General features: G+C 40.2%; 1 protein-coding gene across 1 annotated transcript; it reads left to right on the forward strand.

Annotated features, from left to right (window-relative positions):
* The first annotated feature begins 7,301 nt into the window (after positions 1 to 7,301).
* On the forward strand, positions 7,302 to 9,053 carry LOC110933776. The gene has a single exon (XM_022176982.1). The coding sequence runs from the start codon at positions 7,302 to 7,304 to the stop codon at positions 9,051 to 9,053; it is 1,752 nt and encodes a 583-aa protein (XP_022032674.1).
* Positions 9,054 to 20,954: the final 11,901 nt, after the last annotated feature.

Below are 20,954 nucleotides of genomic sequence, written 5' to 3' on the forward strand. Positions count from 1 at the left end.
AACAAAATTATAGATAATTAGTTATGATTCACCCCTCCAGAACAAACTTATAATTTTTTTACGTATTCTTGACATTTTTTATAAACTATATTGTTTAAAAAAATCCAAAGATAGCATGACGATCTACACATTTTTGTCGACGTTCTGGTAGTTGTCTTGTTCAATATCGACGTACGTATTAAAAGGTACAAGTTGATAATGCTTAATGTATAAGTAATTCATACTTATGATCTAATACACCTAATCTACAAAGGTGGGCTCCGTCTATGCAAACGTACAAGAACTTAGGACATTTGGTGAGGAAATTTTAGAGAATAGTGAAAGGATGAGACAGGTGGGAGAGCGACTCGTCTGGAAATACGACGAGCGCAATATGGATTTCTGGATGAATCCATATCCATAGAAGTAATGATGGAGAAGGTTATAATAATAATAATAATAATAATAATAATAATAATAATAATAATAATAATATAATATAATAATAAAATATGTGTGTATGTGTATGAAAAAAAACTACGGATGCCTACTACTAGTAGTGTAACTTTAAATTTCAGTCGGTATTGTAATTTTAATTTCAGTACTGGTGTGTAATAGATGCATATTATATGAATAGAGTGAAGTCGCAATGATCGACGCTTTTGACCAAAGTGCGTGACATGTGATTGGCTATATTCAAATAATATTTGTGATATTAATGCGTGGTAAATGTTTAAAATTCAGATGGACAACGAAGTGAACCAGGAAAACCAGAGTGATAACCACCCGAATAACGATAATCTGAATAATGAGAATCCTAACAACAATAACAATGGAAATCAAGTGGATAATAGTTCCATCCAACACATAGTGGCACAAGGAATCATAGATGCAATGCCTTTTATTATTCAAACTGTTAAAGAAGCTAATAATAAAAGTAAGCATAGCAGTAAGCGACCAACTGAACCCGAACACAGCGTAAACAATGGACCCGTACTTCAAGTGCCCATTCCCAAAAGAAAAAGGACCATGTCGTATGGTTGTTCTTATAAAGAATTCTGGTCCTGCAAACCAATAGAATTCTCGGGCAATGAAGGACCCATTGCAGCTCTATGCTGGATAGAAAAGACTAAGCCAGTTTTAAAAATAAGCAAGTGTGTTGAAGAAGACAAGATAATGTTTGCTTCTAATCTGTTTAAAAACTCAGCCTTAGAATGGTGGAACACTATCCTCCAGTCAAGAGGAAGTGATAGGGTATACAACATAGAATGGGAGGAGTTTAAAAATATGGTAGAAAGGAAATTCTGCCCTCCCAATGAAAAGGAACAGATAGCAAATAAGTTCCTAAACCTTAGGATGACCGGGGTAGATAGTAAGGGTTATACTACAACATTCTTTGAATATGCTAGAATAGTACCAACCCGTGCATCACCTGAACCAGTATTAATCTCCCGATACATCTGGCGATTAATTGGAGAGATTAGGCATGTAGTCAAGGCAGCTAGACCCCAAACCATAGAAGAAGCTGTAGAACTAGCAAATACCTTGACAGATGAATTAATCCGTACTAGAGAAGAAGACCAGAGGAGAAACCTAGCTCAAAGGCTTACTCAAGAATTCCGTTCTGGGAATTATGACCATAGGAATGCAGGTTCTACCTCTGCACCATACTGCAAAGCTTGTAAGAAGAAGCATTCGGGAAAATGCTCCACTCACTGCAATTTCTGCAAGGCACCAGGACACATGGAAGAAGAGTGCAGGAGAAAATCCAGTAATGGACTGTGCTTCAACTGTGGAGAAAAAGGTCACATCAAGCCGAACTGTCCGAAACTAGCTCCAGCCGCGAACAACAAGAACACTAAAAATGCTAGAGCATTTGTTCTGACTGCAGATGAAGCCAAGATGATTCCGGACATAATAGCCGGTACGTTTTTAGTTAATGATGGTTTTGCTAAAGTATTATTTGACTCTGGTGCAAACCAAAGTTTTATTAATACTTCATTTTGCAAACTTCTCAATCAACCATTAACTAAACTCTCACAAGAATGTCTAGTTGAGAAAGAGAATGGAGAAACGGTTAGGATTTCTGAAATCTTGCAGGGAGCAAGAATAGAATTTTTAAATCAAAAGTTTATTGCAAACCTTTACCCAATGAATCTGGCAGGATTTGATATTGTATTAGGAATGGACTGGTTAATAGCCAATAAAGCCAGTATTTTATGTGATCAAAAGTCAATTCAAGTAAATTCACCAAGAGGTGAAAAGATCACAATTAAAGGAGATAAGCCATCTAGACCCACAAAATTAATCTCTGTGATGAAAACTGCAAGTTATATAAGAAAAGGATCTATAGTGTATTTGATTTCCATAATCACTAACACTAAAGTAAAAGAACTAAAAGACATTCCAGTAGTGTCTCAGTTTTCAGATGTATTTCCGGAAGAGTTTCCAGGGCTACCACCAGATAGAGAAGTCGAATTCAGAATCCATCTGCTACCCGGAACATCACCAATTGCCAAAGTACCTTACCGTTTGGCACCCGCCGAAATGCAGGAACTGAAGAAACAGTTAGACGAATTATTAGAGAAAGGATTCATACAGCCAAGCTCATCGCCATGGGGAGCACCTATTTTATTCGTCAAAAAGAAGGACGATCAATGCGTATGTGCATTGACTACCGTGAATTAAACAAGGTCACGATTAAGAACCGGTACCCATTACCGAGAATCGATGATCTGTTCGATCAACTTCAAGGAGCTCAATTTTTCTCTAAAATTGATTTAAGATCAGGATATCATCAATTAAAGGTACAGGAAGATGACATTCCTAAAACCACATTCAGAACAAGGTATGGCCATTATGAATTTACTGTCATGCCATTTGGTTTAACCAATGCCCCAGCTGCATTTATGGACATGATGAACCGAATATGTAAGCCATATTTGGATAAATTCATATTTGTCTTCATAGATGATATTCTAATTTACTCTAAGAGTAAAGAGGAACATGCAAAGTATTTGCACGTACTTCTAAGTCTATTAAGAAAGGAAAAGCTTTACGCTAAATTTTCAAAATGCGAGTTTTGGTTAGAGCAGGTACAGTTTCTTGGACACTTAGTTAACTATGAAGGAATTCATGTGGATCCAACAAAAATCGAGGCGATTACCAAATGGAAAACCCCTGAATCACCAACCGAGGTTAGAAGTTTATTAGGATTGGCCGGTTATTATAGAATATTTATTCGAGATTTTCTAGAATAGCCATTCCCTTAACCAAGCTAACCTGTAAATCTGTTAAGTTTGAATGGGGACCAAAACAAGAAGAAGCCTTTAGAATCCTTAAGCAAAGACTAAGCCATGCACCCATATTAGCGTTACCAGAAGGAACTGAAGACTTCGTAGCCTATTGTGACGCTTCTAAGTTAGGTTATGGATGTGTGTTGATGCAACGTCAAAAGGTTATAGCTTACGCCTCTAGACAACTTAAGAATCATGAATAAAATTATTCAACCCATGATTTGGAATTAGGAGCCATAATTTTTGCCCTTAAGATTTGGACACATTACCTTTATGGTAGTAAGTTTACCATATTCACTGATCATAAAAGTTTAAGGTATGTTTTCGGGCAAAAAGAGCTGAATATGAGACAAAGACGCTGGATGGAGATACTTAGTGATTATGATTGTAATATCCAGTATCACGCAGGAAAAGCCGATGTAGTCGCTGATGCTTTAAGCCGAAAGTATCACGAAAAGCCAAAATGGGTACGTTCTCTTAAATTAAATCTACAAGTAGATTTAAATGATCAAATTAGAAAAGCACAAGAATCAGTAATCAAGGAGGATACTGAAAAATTAAAAGGAATGATTAAGGAATTAGAACAAGGAACAGATGGAATTTGGAGATTCCATAAAAAGAGAATATGGATACCTAAATTAGGAAACCAACGCCACCGTATATTAGAAGAAGCCCATAAGTCCAAATATACGATGCATCCTGGAAGTGATAAAATGTATCAGAATTTAAGAAAGAATTTCTGGTGGATTGGAATGAAAAAAGATATAGCAGCTTACGTTTCTAAGTGTTTAACTTGTTCACAAGTCAAAGCTGAACATCAGAAACCCTCAGGTTTGTTACAACAATTAGAAATGCTAGTGTGGAAATAGGAAATGATAACAATGGATTACCAAATTACCCAAAACAATAAAAGGTAATGATACAATCTGGGTGATTGTAGATAGGCTAACTAAATCAGCTCATTTCCTACCAATGAAAAAAACTTTCAGTATGGAACAATTAGCCAAATTGTATGTAAATGAAATCGTTTCATTACATGGAATTCCTTTATCAATTGTTTCTGATAGGGATAGCCGTTTTACCTCTTATTTTTGGGCAAGTTTCCAAAAGGCAATGGGAACCAAGTTGAATCTAAGCACAACTTACCATCCTCAAACAGACTGACAAAGCGAAAGGACAATTTAGACAATGGAAGATATGCTTAGAGCTTGTGTAATTGATTTCGGAGGTAATTGGGACGATCACTTACCTTTAATAGAATTTTCTCATAATAACAGTTATCACACAAGTATCAATGCCGCACCCTTCGAAGCACTTTATGGACGAAAGTGCCGAACCCCAGTCTGTTGGGCAGAAATTGGGGAAAAGCAACTATCTAGACCTGAGATAGTGCAGGAAACAACCGACAAGATCCTTCAAGTCAAGGAACGACTGAAAGCAGCACGTGATCGACAAAAGAGCTATGCTGATAACAGACACAAGCCATTGGAATTTCAAGTAGGAGATAAAGTATTGTTAAAAGTCTCTCCTTGGAAAGGAGTGGTAAGATTCATCAAACGGGGAAAGTGTAACACCCCAAAATAGGACACCATGAAACTAAGTTTAAATAATTAGAAGAATTCACTTAGTTAGTAAAAATGTTACAAAAGCTAGTTAAAGGATGAGAAGTGTTTAATTAAAGAAATAAGTTTCTATGAGGGGTAAACATGAATTTTTGTAAATTATGGGTATTAAAAGAAATAAAAACCCCAAAAACACCTTCCTGGTGTGCGCTGGGATCGAACTACACAGGGGAAACAAAGAAGAACCCTAGTTCTTGCTAAATTCAGCAAATTGGTAAAGGATTTCAAAGATAATCGATTGCATGATACAGAATTCGATCATCCAAACACACATTAGTGAAGTGGTAAGTTAAATTTCCTGACTTTGTGAATTTTAGAAAAATGGGTTTTAACCCAATCATGAGTTTATGAGAGGTTTTGTGTAATTGAGGGCTAAGATAGTAAAATAAGGCAGAAATCATGCTCGATTTTGATGGATTGATGTGATTATAGCAAAAACCCACTTGTTAAGAAGTATGTAAGAGTAGGATGATTGAGTGAAATCATATAACTAGAAAGTTTGGTGTGTAAGCTTGTTGTAATACTTGAATGATGAAAGAAATTGATGTAGGACGAAATAGTTATGCAAATTTGAATAAATGTGATTGTTGTGTGATCATGAACTAGTAGAGATATGCTTTATAGACTTGTATCTTGTACCTTAATTATGACGCCTACCAAGTATTTGATGAAATGCTTAAAATATAATGTGTATGTAACATGGAAAATGGTAGAATGAATTGATAGACTAAATGAATGAATGAATGTTGTGATGTAGGCGTAAAGGAAGAAGGTACAAGCACCAAGAAAACGGAAGGCGTGCAAGATCGAGGTATGTTCCGTTGCATACAAAACCTTACTTAAATTTTGTTATTAATCATGAAAAACAACCCTTGTTATAATGATTATGGTGGTTAGTAAGTAGATAGCAAATCCCTTGCGGATTTGGTTATGTTAACGAAGTTTATAATAAGCTATGCTAGTCGACCGGTTCGAGTTGAACAAGTCGAGTATGAATAAGGTACCATCCGTTTAGAATGGGTGGTCATGAATGCAAAAAAGAATGTAGGAAGTTCGATCCGTTATACGGATTGAACGAAGGAATTATGTTGAAAGCAATTAACCCGATGTTACCGGGTTGTAAGTGTATGCTTGAATCTCATTATGAGAGTATATGCCATACCCATTTAATTGGGTAATCGAATGCGTAACAGAAATGAAAGTACATAAACGAATGTAACTAAAATGATGGTATTGTAAGCGAAACAAGTATTATGACTAACTTTTTAAATTTTTGTTGTTGAGTGTAGGTAAATCCTCAATTTAGGCGACTTGGAGAATTGGAGCGAGCACGTGTTCATGATATGTCATACCAAGCGCTTCCGCTAGTTTGCACTAATGTTTTGGGTCAAAATTCCTATTTTGTACAACTTGTTAGTAGACATACATTTTAACACTTGATGTCTTGGTTTTTAGTAGTGTCAAGTCTAACGAATTGTAGAATGGTATTTGTCTTACTTATGGTTAAAATAGGGGTATGTCCGTTTTACGGATGGGTCATGCCCAAATTTTGTTAAAAGTAAATATACAAATGTTGTTACTTTGAAGTCTTTAAATCACCCTTGTAAGTTATTTTATAAAGACGAAAAAGCGGTCCTTACAAGTTGGTATCAGAGCCTAGGTTTGAGAGATCCGAGCAAGAGTAATAGTGCTTGAACTCAAACCGATGGCTCGTGCAAAAATGTGCTCGCTCCGAGATCGCCTATGAGGTAAAATTTTAAATATTCGTTTAATATGAGTATGCATAGCGTGTTACGGTATAAGTTTTAAGAGTCAAGTAGGCTATGGGTGATAAGGAGGGTAAAATAAGAAGTCCCGGAACCCGTGTAGCTGGAAACGGACCCGGGAAATAGTCGGAACACCCCAAAATGGTTTTTCAGCGTTTCAGCAAAGGAAGGGCCATCGCCGACGGGCTATGATGCCGTCGCCGACGCCCTCATGTTTGCCGACGGCTTAGTTGACTGTCTACGGACTTTTGTGGGCGACGCACGTTTACAGAGCCCGTCGCCGACGGGGTGTGAAGCCGTCGCCGACGGCTAGCCGAATTCAAATCCGCTGAAAAGTTTTTGTTTTGTCTTGTTTTCGTATTGTGAGTTTCTAAGTTGTTCAAAAGCCTAACGAATGTTCGTGTAGGGTCTATATAAGGCCTAGTAAGATATATGTGACCACGATTAGTGGGTAAGATAGACAGGATCATAAAAAAGTTCGAAAGTAACGTGTCGAATGACACGAACGAATGACGAAAGTTTAAAAAGGGGAGTAAAGCTGAAAAATGTAAAAATGTGAATGGAGTAAATACAGACTAATGAACCATATTGTATTGGAAGCTTATGATTCGTATTAAACTAAACATGACAATGTGTAGATGGCTGATGCAAGAAACGTTAATGAGGATAATGACACGGATCCTCAAGAAGCATTTAACAGTAGGGTCACGGAGGTGGCGGAAGGAGTTATGCAAGCTAATCTTCCACGATTAGCTCAAGAAGTAGAAGGTCGAGTGTTGGGAGTTGTGGATGCCATGATGACTAGCAAAATCGAAGAGTTGAAAGAATTGATTGAGGGATCTAAAAGCAAAAGCAAAGAACGACGGTGCACGTATAAAGACTTCATGGCGTGCAATCCCGCAACGTATGATGGTAAAATTGACCCGATCGCATGCCAAAGATGGATTTCAAATATAGAAGCGCTATTTATACAAAGTCGGTGCAATAAAGAAGATCAGGTGATGTTTGCTACTGGCCAACTCACTCTCCAAGCGAAAGATTGGTGGGATGCGCATAGCAAGGAAATAGGGGAAGATAGACTCCAGATGATGACTTGGCAAGAATTTAAGGAGCCCTTTATGAGATACCATTGCCCTCAGTCGGCTATTGATAAGATTCAGGAGGATTTCTTGCACCTCCGACAGAGAAACGAGTCAATAAATGAAATATCAAATACTTTCATGGATAAGATGAAGTTCTGTGGGGATTTTGTGAATACTAAAACAATGAAGATCAATCGCTTTTACGGGGTATTAAAGGCGGAATTTAGGGAGTTCATCACTCCCTCGAAATGTGAGACCCTTGATGAGCTTATCAATCTGGCAAGGGACAGGGAAATTGATATTAAGAGGCAAGAAGAACGTGGTGAAAAGAGACCAAGTGAAAAAGGTGCAAGTTCGAGTCCATCTAAAAAGGGAACGTATCAAGAGCAAGGAAGGAAAGATAAGTCGAAGGGTGGTATTACTCCTTGCAAGACTTGTGGAAAACTTCATACTGGAGAGTGTTTGTTAGGCAAGAAGGGGTGCTACAAATGTGGTAAGGAAGGACATTCGTCTTATCAATGTCCAAATAGCCCGAAGACTTATTTCAATTGTTTCGAAAAGGGGCACATTAAATCGGAATGCCCAAAACTTCAGCAAGAGTCGAAAAAGGAAGACAAGAAGCAAGAGGGTTCTAGGGCTAAAGGAAGGATGTTCCAAATCACATCCGAGGAGGCTAAGGTTCATCCGAATGTTGTTTCAGGTATATTCTTATTAAATTCTATGTTGGTTCATGTTTTGTTTGATACCGGAGCCACTGTGTCGTTTATTTCCAATGAAATCGTACTACAACCTTCATTTAAGATTGAACAAATGCCAATGCCTTTAGAAGTAGAAATAGCCGATAGTAAGACCTATATGTTAAATGAGATTTGTAGAAATTGCAAATTCACTATAGAAGATGAAGAATTCGATATCGACCTCATACCTATGGTTTTGGGGGAATTCAAAATGATAGTGGGTATGGATTGGATGACCCGACACCAAGCGGAAATTAATTGTGAAACTAAAACAATACATGTACAGTCCCCAAGTGGAAAACTATTAACTATACAACGCGAGAGAAGGGTGGAAGCGAAACTTTGTACCCTCGTTCAAGCCGCTAAGTGTACACTTAACGGGAGTAGGGCATACCTAGCTTACGTGGTAGATGCTCAACAAGGTTTCCCGAAGCTTGAAGACGTGGAGATCGTGAATGAATTTCCGGATGTATTTCCGAAGGAATTGCCGGGACTTCCCCCCGAAAGAGAAAATAGAGTTTCGCATCGAATTGAATCCGGGTGCGAAGCCGGTTGCGAAGGCTCCCTATAGACTGGCTCCCACCGAGATGCGGGAGCTAATGACACAATTACAAGATTTGCTAGATAAGGGCTTTATACGTCCGAGTGTGTCACCTTGGGGAGCGCCTGTCTTATTTGTTAAGAAGAAAGACGGGTCGATGCGCATGTGCATCGACTACAGAGAATTAAATAAGCTGACCGTAAAGAACCGCTACCCTCTACCTAGAATTGACGATCTTTTTGATCAACTGCAAGGGGCGAGTTGGTTCTCCAAGATAGATCTGCGTTCGGGGTACCATCAAGTTAGAGTACGGGGAGAAGATATTCCAAAGACCGCGTTCAGAACCTGATATGGGCATTATGAATTTTTAGTCATGTCCTTCGGATTGACGAATGTGCCGGCTGCGTTCATGGATCTTATGAACCCGGTATGCCGACCCATGCTAGATAAATCTGTGATCGTGTTCATAGATGATATTCTAGTCTACTCGCGAAGCAAGGCCGAGCATGCAAGACACTTGCGTGAAGTACTTGAAATTCTCCGTAAAGAAAAAATTTATGCAAAATTCTCAAAGTGCGCCTTCTGGCTCAGAGAGGTGCAGTTTCTGGGTCATATAATCAATTCGGAAGGTGTTTTGGTGGATCCGTCAAAGATTGATGCCGTAATGAAATGGGTTTCCCCGAAAAATCCAACTGAAATAAGAAGTTTTCTAGGCCTCGTGGGGTACTACCGAAGGTTCATACAAGATTTCTCGAAGATAGCCTTACCCTTAACCAAACTAACAAGAAAGAAAGAAAAGTTTGTATGGGGTAAAGAACAGGAGGAAGCCTTTCGAATATTAAAGGAGAAACAGTCGAGTCCTCCGGTCTTGACTCTGCCAGATGGGACTGAAGATCTGGTTGTTTATTCAGACGCTTCACAGCAGGGTTTAGGTTGTGTTTTGATGCAAAGGGGAAGGGTTATTGCGTATGCTTCACGACAATTAAAGCCCCATGAGGTAAACTACCCAACACACGATCTGGAATTGGCAACGGTAGTGTTCGCCTTAAAGATCTGGAGACACTACCTATATGGTACGAGATGTACAATTTACTCGGATCATAAAAGCCTCAAATATTTCTTTGAACAGAAAGACTTGAATATGAGGCAACGAAGATGGTTAGAACTGATTAAAGATTATGATTGCGACATCCTTTACCACCCAGGAAAAGCGAACGTTAGAGTCTCCACCTTCGATTCGGGTGAGATCCATGAAGATGGTAGCTACACCACGTTTGCTCGATATGATACGGGATTCCCAGATAAAGTCGCTTGGAGCGGAAGATTTAAAGAAAGAAAGATTAAAAGGTGTGGTTGATAAGCTAGAAGAAAATTCGACCGGACTCAAGACGAGATTCGGCCGAATTTGGATACCTCGTTTCTGTGAAGTCAAGGCTGCGTTACTTGAAAAAGCTCATAATTCACGATATTCGGTCCATCCCGAGGCTACAAAGATGTATCGGGACGTGAAGGCCAATTATTGGTGGCCGGGTATGAAACGCGATATTGTTAAGTATGTCGTGAAATGCTTAACATGCTCCCAAGTGAAAGCAGAACATCAAAAGCCATACGGAGAATTACAACCCTTGGAAATACCGGTATGGAAATGGGAGGAACTAACGATGGATTTGGTAACCAAGCTTCCTAGAACGAAAAAGGGGCATGATACAATATGGGTAATCGTGGACCGACTTACGAAAGCGCTCATTTTCTACCCATCAAAGAAGCTTACTCTTCCGAGAGAATGGCAGAAATTTATATGAACGAGATCATATCTCGACACGGGGTGCCCGTGTCAATCGTCTCGGACCGGGACACTAGATTTACTTCTCGCTACTGGCAAAAGTTTCATGAGAGTGTGGGCACGAAGTTACACATAAGCACTGCCTACCACCCTCAGACTGACGGCCAGTTAGAAAGAACCATCCAAACACTTATCGATATGTTAAGAGCGTGTGCCCTAGACTTTGGGGGAAGTTGGGATGACCATTTACCACTAGTGGAATTCTCTTATAATAATAGTTACCATAGTGGCATTCAAATGGCTCCTTATGAATTACTGTACGGGAGAAAGTGTAGAACTCCCGTATGCTGGGGTGAAGTGGGGCAAAGGGAGCTCGCACCAAGTGAATTAATAGCAGTAACAAATGAAAAGATTGAATTGATTAGAGCTCGACTAAAAGCAGCCCAGGATCGGCAGAAAGCTTATGCAGACAAGAGAAGACGTCCTATCGAATTTCAAGTCGGAGACTACGTTCTTCTAAAAGCATCTCCATGGAAGGGTATAATCCGTTTCCGCAAACGGGGTAAGTTAGGCCCTCGGTATATTGGACCATTCAAAATCTTGGCTCGAGTTGGAAGGGTTGCATATCGATTAGAATTACCGCCTGCTCTAGACGGGATTCACAATACCTTCCACGTATCGCAATTAAGAAAGTGCCTTGCGGATGAAGCGGCGTTTGTGCCTCTTGATGATATTGAGTTGGACGATGGGTTAAACTATGTTGAAAGACCAGTAGCCATTAAAGATGTTTGAAGAATCTTCGCAACAAAGCTATTAGACAAGTGTTGGTTCAATGGCAACACCGGAAGGGGTCGGAACTTACATGGGAATCAGAAGATGAAATGAGGAAGCACTACCCTTTTCTTTTCGGTATGTAAATGTTTAAATTTGTTATGTGCCCAGGTTTCGGGGACGAAACCTCTTTTAAGGGGGGTAGACTTGTAACACCCCAAAATAGGACAACATGAAACTAAGTTTAAATAATTAGAAGAATTAACTTAGTTAGTAAAATGTTACAAAAGCTAGTAAAAGGATGAGAAGTGTTTAATTAAAGAAATAAGTTTCTATGAGGGATAAACATGAATAATTGTAAATTATGGGTATTAAAAGAAATAAAAACCCCAAAAACACCTTCCTGGTGTGCGCTGGGATCGAACTACACAGGGGCAACAAGGAAGAACCCTAGTTCTTGCTAAATTCAGCAAATTGGTAAAGGATTTCAAAGATAATCGATTGCATGATACAAAATTCGATCATCCAAACACACATTAGTGAAGTGGTAAGTTAAATTTCCTGACTTTGTGAATTTTAGAAAAATGGGTTTTAACCCAATCATGAGTTTATGAGAGGTTTTATGTAATTGAGGGCTAAGATAGTAAAATAAGGCAGAAATCATGCTCGATTTTGATGGATTGATGTGATTATAGCAAAAACCCACTTGTTAAGAAGTATGTAAGAGTAGGATGATTGAGTGAAATCATATAACTAGAAAGTTTGGTGTGTAAGCTTGTTGTGATACATGAATGATGAAAGAAATTGATGTAGGACGAAATAGTTATGTAAATTCGAATAAATGTGATTGTTGTGTGATCATGAACTAGTAGAGATATGCTTTATAGACTTGTATCTGTACCTTAATTATGACGCCTACCAAGTATTTGATGAAATGCTTAAAAGATGAATGTGTATGTAACATGGAAAATGGTAGAATGAATTGATAGACTAAATGAATGAATGAATGTTGTGATGTAGGCGTAAAGGAAGAAGGTACAAGCACCAAGAAAACGGAAGGCGTGCAAGATCGAGGTATGTTCCGTTGCATACAAAACCTTACTTAAATTTTGTTATTAATCATGAAAAACAACCCTTGTTATAATGATTATGGTGGTTAGTAAGTAGATAGCAAATCCCTTGCGGATTTGGTTATGTTAACGAAGGTTATAATAAGCTATGCTAGTCGACCGGTTCGAGTTGAACAAGTCGAGTATGAATAAGGTACCATCCGTTTAGAATGGGTGGTCATGAATGCAAAAACGAATGTAGGAAGTTCGATCCGTTATATGGATTGAATGAAGGAATTATGTTGAAAGCAATTAACCCGATGTTATCGGGTCGTAAGTGTATGCTTGAATCTCATTATGAGAGTACATGCCATACCCATTTAATTGGGTAATCGAATGCGTAAGAGAAATGAAAGTACATAAACGAATGTAACTAAAATGATGGTATTGTAAGCGAAACAAGTATTATGACTAACTTTTTAAAGTTTTGTTGTTGAGTGTAGGTAAATCCTCAATTTAGGCAACTTGGAGAATTGGAGCGAGCACGTGTTCATGATATGTCATACCAAGTGCTTCCGCTAGTTTGCACTAATGTTTTCGGTCAAAATTCCTATTTTGTACAACTTGTTAGTAGACATACATTTTAACACTTGATATCTTGGTTTTTAGTAGTGTCATGTCGAACGAATTGTAGAATGGTATTTGTCTTACTTATGGTTAAAACAGGGGTATGTCCGTTTTACGGACGGGTCATGCCCAAATTTTGTTAAAAGTATATATATAAATGTTGTTACTTTGAAGTCTTTAAATCACCCTTGTAAGTTATTTTATAAAGACGAAAAAGTGGTCCTTACAGAAAGCTAAGTCCCAGGTATGTTGGACCTTTTGAGATTATTAGAAGAATAGGACTTGTAGCCTATCAGCTACAACTGCCAAAGGAAATGGTAGGAATACATGATATATTTCGTGTATCTAATCTCAAGAAATGCTTAGCTGATGAATCACTAGTGGTACCTCTTAAGGATATAGAGATAAATGAACAACTCAAATTTGTAGAAAGGCCTCTACAAATTGAAGATAGGAAAGTTAAGAATCTCAATCACAAGAGATTAGTTATGGTCAAAGTGAAGTGGGACTCCAAAAGAGGACCAAAATACACATGGGAACTTGAATCAGAAATGTAAAAGAAATATCCACACCTGTTCCAGTAGACCTCGAGGACGAGCTCTAAAACAAGGTGGGCAGGATATAACAACCCTAAACCGACACCCTTGAAATATTTTCGATACCCTAAGATATTTTAAAATATCCCAATATGTCCTAAAATACCCCCCCCCATACGTGAAAACAGACCCCTAATACCCTTAATTTTAATAAAATTAATTAAAAATGAAATTTTGGGGTTGCCGCGGGGCGCGTAAGCCACCCCTTAAGCTTACGCGGGCCGCGAGCGATCAAAAACGCGGCAATACCCGGTGATGACACGTGTCATCGTCGTGGAGAAGCTAGTCGATGACCCGGATAAGCTAAACCCTACCCGACCTACTACGCGGGCCGCGCAGGCCTTAGCCTACTCTTACGCGGGCCGCGAGGAAAACCAAACCAGGCCCTATAAGTAGAGGGCATCGGCCTTCAGTCGAAAATCGCTCACGAACTCTTTCTCTCTCAAAATTCTAAAGATTTAATATTTTACACGGGTATAATACCCCCTAAATAACAAGGTTCTGCTCTGTTGTAAGTATCATAACCCCTGGACACGTATTAGATACTCTGCCTGATTGATCTAGGGTTTCGTAACAGCTGTCGGGGTTCTGCCCGACGTAGTCATTGGAATGCCGTCTCGGGGAGGGTATTACTAATGTTAAAATGGGTTATTATACTAACAAGTGTGCATTTGTGTAATGTATAGATTATTCCCCGGAAATCCTTACTGAAAACCTAAGACAGCAATGTGAGTAATCTCCTTTTTGTAAACTGTTTTTACAAAACCTCACACGATTAATTATATATTAAACAGTTATTGAGTATTTGTAAGGATACAATTATCGTCGGTATGTTGGGGTTTTGTATACAAAATTAGTTACTGCCTTGCGAGGAGTAACTTTTCCACAAGTCGGGTTTGACAGTACCGTGGGTGGTAATTGGTATGACTTGGAAACAAATGTAATTGCGAGACCGCCCTCAATACTGTACAATGGTTTTATTAAAACTTGATTGAACTGGGATTCACTCACCAGTATTTCCCACTGACAAAATATTTTTAAACGCGTTTCAGGTAACAACATATGAAAGCCAAATAGAAGCCAGCTGGACAACACTGAAGGCTTGGAAAAGTGGCAATAAAGTTACCTAAAAGAAATAGATGTTTTTATTAAATAAAAATAGGATTTATTCCTATGAAAATTATGTATACTTAAAACTTGAGTTTTACCCATGTGTTTAATATTGTAAAAGTGTGGTATTTTACTCTGATAAAATATTCCCTAACTACGATCCTGATGTAATTTCCGCTGCCAAATTAGACAAACACCAGATACCACCGAAACTGGCCGCGGCTGTCACACCCTGGCTTTGCGGAAGCGTGGGTTTTATTTGGTATGACTTCTTAATACCATAGCTTAATCACAACAAAGCTATATGAAAGTAAAACCATGATGGTTATCCATTAATTCAAGTTTTAAAAATAAAATATGACAACATTGTTTTCAAAAGTCGACACATGCAACGAGTTTACAACACAACATAATAAGAATCTTGTTCATACGACACAACCATAAGACATGAATTAAAAACACAGTTTAAGACTTGTGACTCGTCCAGGCAAAAGTCACAATCCCTAAAATCGAATGACATCATTTCTCCTACGCAGCTTGACGACATAGCATACCTTGCCAGATCCCTAATTTCCTGAAATACATGTAATTTGAAAAATCAACAAAAGTTGAGCGAGTTCATGTAAAAGTGAGTATGAATAAACCTTTAAAGTATACATAAAAGTCCCTGGTATGTAGCAATAAGGAAAAAGAGATCACCAATGGGTTGCAAAGCCACCAGTATGTGTGAGAAAGTGCAGGGAAACTCAAACCTAGCAAATTTGTACCGGGCTTCCGGCTGTAAGACACAGTCACCTCTATAGGCCTCCCCGGCCTCACGGGTGTGGGCTCGCTACACCCAAATAGATCTATCACTCTTGTGTCCCTTGGTCCTAACAAAGAGGATTAATGGCCTCGAGTGTTGTACCCACCCCTCACATGATCTATGTGACACTTCGGGTTTTCCCGGGCAACTTTCTTGATGTAACATTGCGTGTACGTATATTATTAAATGAAAACTATGAATTATCTGTTGTTACGTGTTGTATGTATGTATATTATATATATATGTGTGTGTTACAAGTGAGCCGAGACCCCAAGGATCCGACTCGAGACCACTCCTGGTCTCGAGTGAACAATGAACATTTGGGCCAGTTGGGCCATACCACTCGGAACCAAACCCACTAGGGGTGTACCGGCCTTGAAACGGGTATAAAAACCCAAAACCCCCACACACTCTCCTTTACACTCTCCCTCATTTCACCCTCACTACACTCTTTCTAAAACCCTAACAACATCACCCTCCAACATCACCCTCTTCCCTCTCTCGGATCCAACCGTAACATCAAGGCTCTCGGAATTCTAGCTCAATATTCTCTCTCGGAAGCTTATTCATCATATTCTCTCATCTTGAGTCTAGCCGGTTAGTATCTCCTTTGGTTGTATATTTGATAGTTGTTGTTTATGTAAGATGGTTATATAAGCATGTTGCTTGATGAGTGATTGATTGGTTATGAATGTGTAAACATGAGATGTAAACCATGATGCTTTGGAAATTCCTTGCCATGATGATGAACAACTTGAATAATGTGCCTTGTAAGATTTAGGTTGATGAATAGAAGTGTGCTAGGTAATATGAAGATGCATAAGTGTATGGATAATATGCAAGATTGTTATGATGTTCAACAATGTGTAAGTGTGGGTGTGCTTGGAACCAAGGATTGTATGCTAGTTGTTAGGAACCAAGGATTATGCATAAATGATACACCGATTAGATATCATATACTAGTATGGATTGTCTTCAAAAATGTTTTGTTAACTATGATAAAAACCCTAATATGATGAACTATTTGAATATGGCATGAATACTTGAAGAACATGTTGAATATGATATGAATATTTCAAATTTCCATGTTTGATCCGTTTTGTTTGGAAATCAGACAAGAAAACATGTTTTTGCATTGTGGTTGGATAGTACACAATATCATGAAAATGCATTTCTATTGGATAGTACATGTGACAGGTTCTAGAAGATTTATATGCACGTAATCATGGTTGCGAGTCGGAACCCTTGGTTGCGACTCGAGACCAAAGCATGATGAACCGAGACGGGCTTCAGGGACTCGAGATCGACTAAGTCTCGACTCGAAACGACATGATCTCGACTCGAGACTGGGCTCGAGACTCCTGAGATTGCGACTCGCAAACAGCACACTCGAGACCAAAACGTGATTCTTCGAGATCTCCCGGTTGCGACTCGAGACCGTGTATCCTCGAGTCGAGACCACCCTTGTCTCGACTGGGCTGCCTTCGTGTTATTGGGCCACGACTTGTTGGGCTATCTGTTGACTGGGCTGCATGTGTTTCTGTTACTGTTTGTTTGTGAAAATGTTAGGGCAGGCCCAATAACCCAACTGTTGGAATGTATGCATGCTAAGTGTGTCTATACGTGTTTGCTATACGTGATTACTTGTACCCCAACTTGACCTATATTTGGTAACCATGCTAGGACGTGGTGACCAACGTGATTGACCGGGTATTTAATCTACCGAGCAACCCAAGGTGAGTTCACAACTTAAAGCATGCGTTCCCGGTGGTTTGGGAAACGGAACTAAAAACAACACTATCTCCTATGAGGGATACAACTTACTTTTCTTCCCTTGTTATTGGGAACCTTTAGTTAATTACTGTTTATACGGATTGCAACAAACGGCACTAAACGAAACTCTATCACTCAAGTCCCTACTACATAATACCGATTAGTCGCCGGGGCCAGGCGAACGGGTTATTAGTTGATAGCGCTATTTAGGTCTTACCAACCTCACACCGTGCCATGGTATGGGATCGGTCGTGAACTAATGTACTCAGGCATCCGTCAATGATGATAGAACATTGACATCGGGGCATCCTGCGGAAACGCAAACGGTTACCTAGTGTTCGGTATTGGAAAAACAGTTTAGTCGCTAACTTTCGGGGTAGCTCCCCATGGCATGTATAAACGGATAAATTAACTGGTGAAACAAGTTTTTGGTAATTAAAACTGGGCAACTAGTGAACTCGCTCAACATTATTGTTGACACCTTACTGCATGCTTTGCAGGTAACCAGTGACTGAGGAGCTTGCTGCTTGGGGATGTGTAGTGTTCGTCTACCCCTGTGTTGGGCGTTAAATGAACATGAACTATGAACCTTGTTTAAAACTGCTTTACTTATGCTTCCGCTACTTACTACTATTTGAACTTAAAACTTTAAGCTCTGAACATAATATTTGCTAATCGTATGGTTGGTAAGTATTACTATGGTTATTAATTCAATTATTCAATATAATTGGTGGCTGGATCCTGGTCAGTCACGCCCTCAAGCGGACGGTACTCCGTAGGTGGAATTTGGGGGTGTGACAGATTGGTATCAGAGCCATTGGTTATAGTGAACTTGGTTTTAAAAAGGGGAAAAATCTTTTTGAGAAAAAAAAAACCAGACTATAACCCGTGACTCGTGACGACACTACACTCCAAGTGCAAGGCTCGACTTATCTGACCTCATAGCTCGGACCCATGTTTACTTGCTTGTTTGTCTTATGCTTTCTGCACTGCTATACGTACTAGTTTGCCTAATTAGATAGATACACCTCCCCTCTTCTATCTCATTCTCGCTATGTTACGACATCACACTCATACTATGTTTTCTGGCTATGAAGACAATGAGTGGACGCGGACGAGGAAACGTCAACATGACTCAGGCTCAGTTCACTAACCAGATCAACACGGTGGCTACAGCTTTCGCAGCTCACCCTGGAGGTAAGCTCGTTGTTTTAGGATGTTTAGATCCTACCGCCGCATCGTCTTTTCACCTCTGAACCCATTTCGCTTCACTCTTCACAACAGGTCAGCATGCACCTGTGCAACCACGTGTTTGTACTTTCAAGACCTTCATGGATTGCAAGCCTCTTCCTTTCAATGGCACTGAGGGTGCCATAGGGCTTCTGCACTGGATCGAGAAGGTGGAAGCTGTCTTTGCTGTCTGCGAATGTCCCCCTGCTAATTGGGTGAAGTTTGCCACTGGTACCCTTGAGGGAAGCGCGCTTTCGTGGTGGAAAGCGCAAATTCAAATGCTTGGTTTGGAGACTGCTAATGCTACTGCATGGGAAGATTTCAAGGATATGATCAAGGAAGAGTATTGTCACAGGGATGACATCCACAAACTCGAAGACGAGTACTATGGTCTCAAGATGGTTGGGTCAGAGATTGAGACCTACACCAAGCTGTCCAACGACTATGCTGCACTTTGCCCAAACATGTCCCGACCCATGTATCGAAGGATCGAATTGTACATCAAGGGCTTAGTCCCAGAAACCAGGAGCCATGTGACCTCGGCCAACCTCACTACCATACAGCCTGTGGTTCGTCTTGCCCACAAACTCACCAACCAGGCTGTGGAAGAGGGCAAGTTGCCCAAAAGGATCAGTGCTGCGGAAGGAACTTCTAGTGATGGCAAACGAAAGTGGGATGGAAATCAGGGCAAGGATGCTAACCCTACTCAGGCCCCAGCCCAGCAAAGGAAAACTGAGAACAACAAAGGCCCTCAGCAACAGGGTGGCTACCGGGGAAGCTACCCTAAGTGCAACAAGTGTAACAGGCACCACAATGGGGCATGTAACAAAGGTCAGTGCCAGCGATGCAACAAGATGGGGCACGAAGCCAAGGATTGTAGAAGTCAGTTCCCGGCAAGGCAGAATCAGCAACAACCTCAACAGCAACAGCAGCAGAGAAACAACCGCGGATGTTTTAAATGTGGGGCAACAGGGCACATGCGGAAGGATTGCCCTGAACTGAATCAGAATCGCAACAACAACCAGGGAGCTGGGAACAATGAACAAAACAACAATGTTGGGAATGGTGCAAGGGGAAGAGCTTTTGTGATTGGAGCTAGAGAAGCAAGGAATGACCCCAACGTCGTGGCGGGTAAGTTCCTACTTGATGATCGTTATGTTTCTGTGTTATTTGATTCTGGAGCCGATGCTAGTTATGTATCCCTTCGTATTAGTAAGAAACTTAAGCACCCGCCTGCATTATTAAGTTCTAAGCACGTCGTCGAGATAGCCAATGGTAGGAACATCGAGGCCTCGCACGTGATCCACGACTGCAAACTAGAACTGTCTGGTCAAACGTTTAGTATCGACCTTTTCCCTGTCAAACTTGGAAGCTTCGACGTCGTCATCGGTATGGATTGGTTATCCAAGCATCGCGCTGAGATCCTCTGTCAAGAGAAAGCGGTTCGTATTCCTCGCCGTTCTGGCAAAACCCTCATCGTTCAAGGTAACAAAGGCGGAGAAGTCACAGGCGTTATCTCGCTTCTAAAAGCCCAGAAGTGTTTACAAAAAGGGCACACCGCTATCCTAGCACTTGTCACCGACACCCACGAAAAGGAAAGGAGGATTGAAGATTTTCCTGTAGTACGTGACTACCCCGAGGTATTTCCTGAAGAACTACCTGGACTCCCTCCCCACCGTCAGGTCGAATTCCAAATCGAGCTAGCTCCTGGAGCAGCACCTATAGCTCGTGCGCCTTATCGACTAGCCCCTGCAGAACTGAAGGAACTCTCTACGCAATTACAGGAACTATTGGATAAAGGATTTATCCGTCCTAGTTCATCACCCTGGGGAGCACCAGTACTCTTTGTTAGGAAGAAGGATGGCACATTCCGAATGTGCATCGACTATCGTGAGCTGAACAAGGTTACCATCAAGAATCTTTACCCTCTCCCGCGCATTGACGACCTATTCGATCAGTTGCAAGGATCGAGCTACTATTCTAAGATTGACCTGCGATCAGGCTATCATCAGTTGAGAGTTCGTAATGAAGACATCTCCAAGACTGCGTTCAGAACTCGTTACGGTCATTACGAGTTCCTCGTCATGCCTTTCGGAATGACTAACGCGCCTGCGGTTTTTATGGATCTCATGAACCGAGTGTGTAAGCCTTACCTCGACAAATTCGTGATTGTGTTTATCGACGACA

The sequence above is a fragment of the Helianthus annuus genome, chromosome 4 (genome assembly GCF_002127325.2).
Source record: "Helianthus annuus cultivar XRQ/B chromosome 4, HanXRQr2.0-SUNRISE, whole genome shotgun sequence".
NCBI lineage: Eukaryota > Viridiplantae > Streptophyta > Magnoliopsida > Asterales > Asteraceae > Helianthus > Helianthus annuus.

Coding starts and splice junctions, on each gene's coding strand:
- LOC110933776 (XM_022176982.1), top strand. CDS start 7,302: ATGGCTGATGCAAGAAACGTTAATGAGGATAATGACACGGATCCTCAA.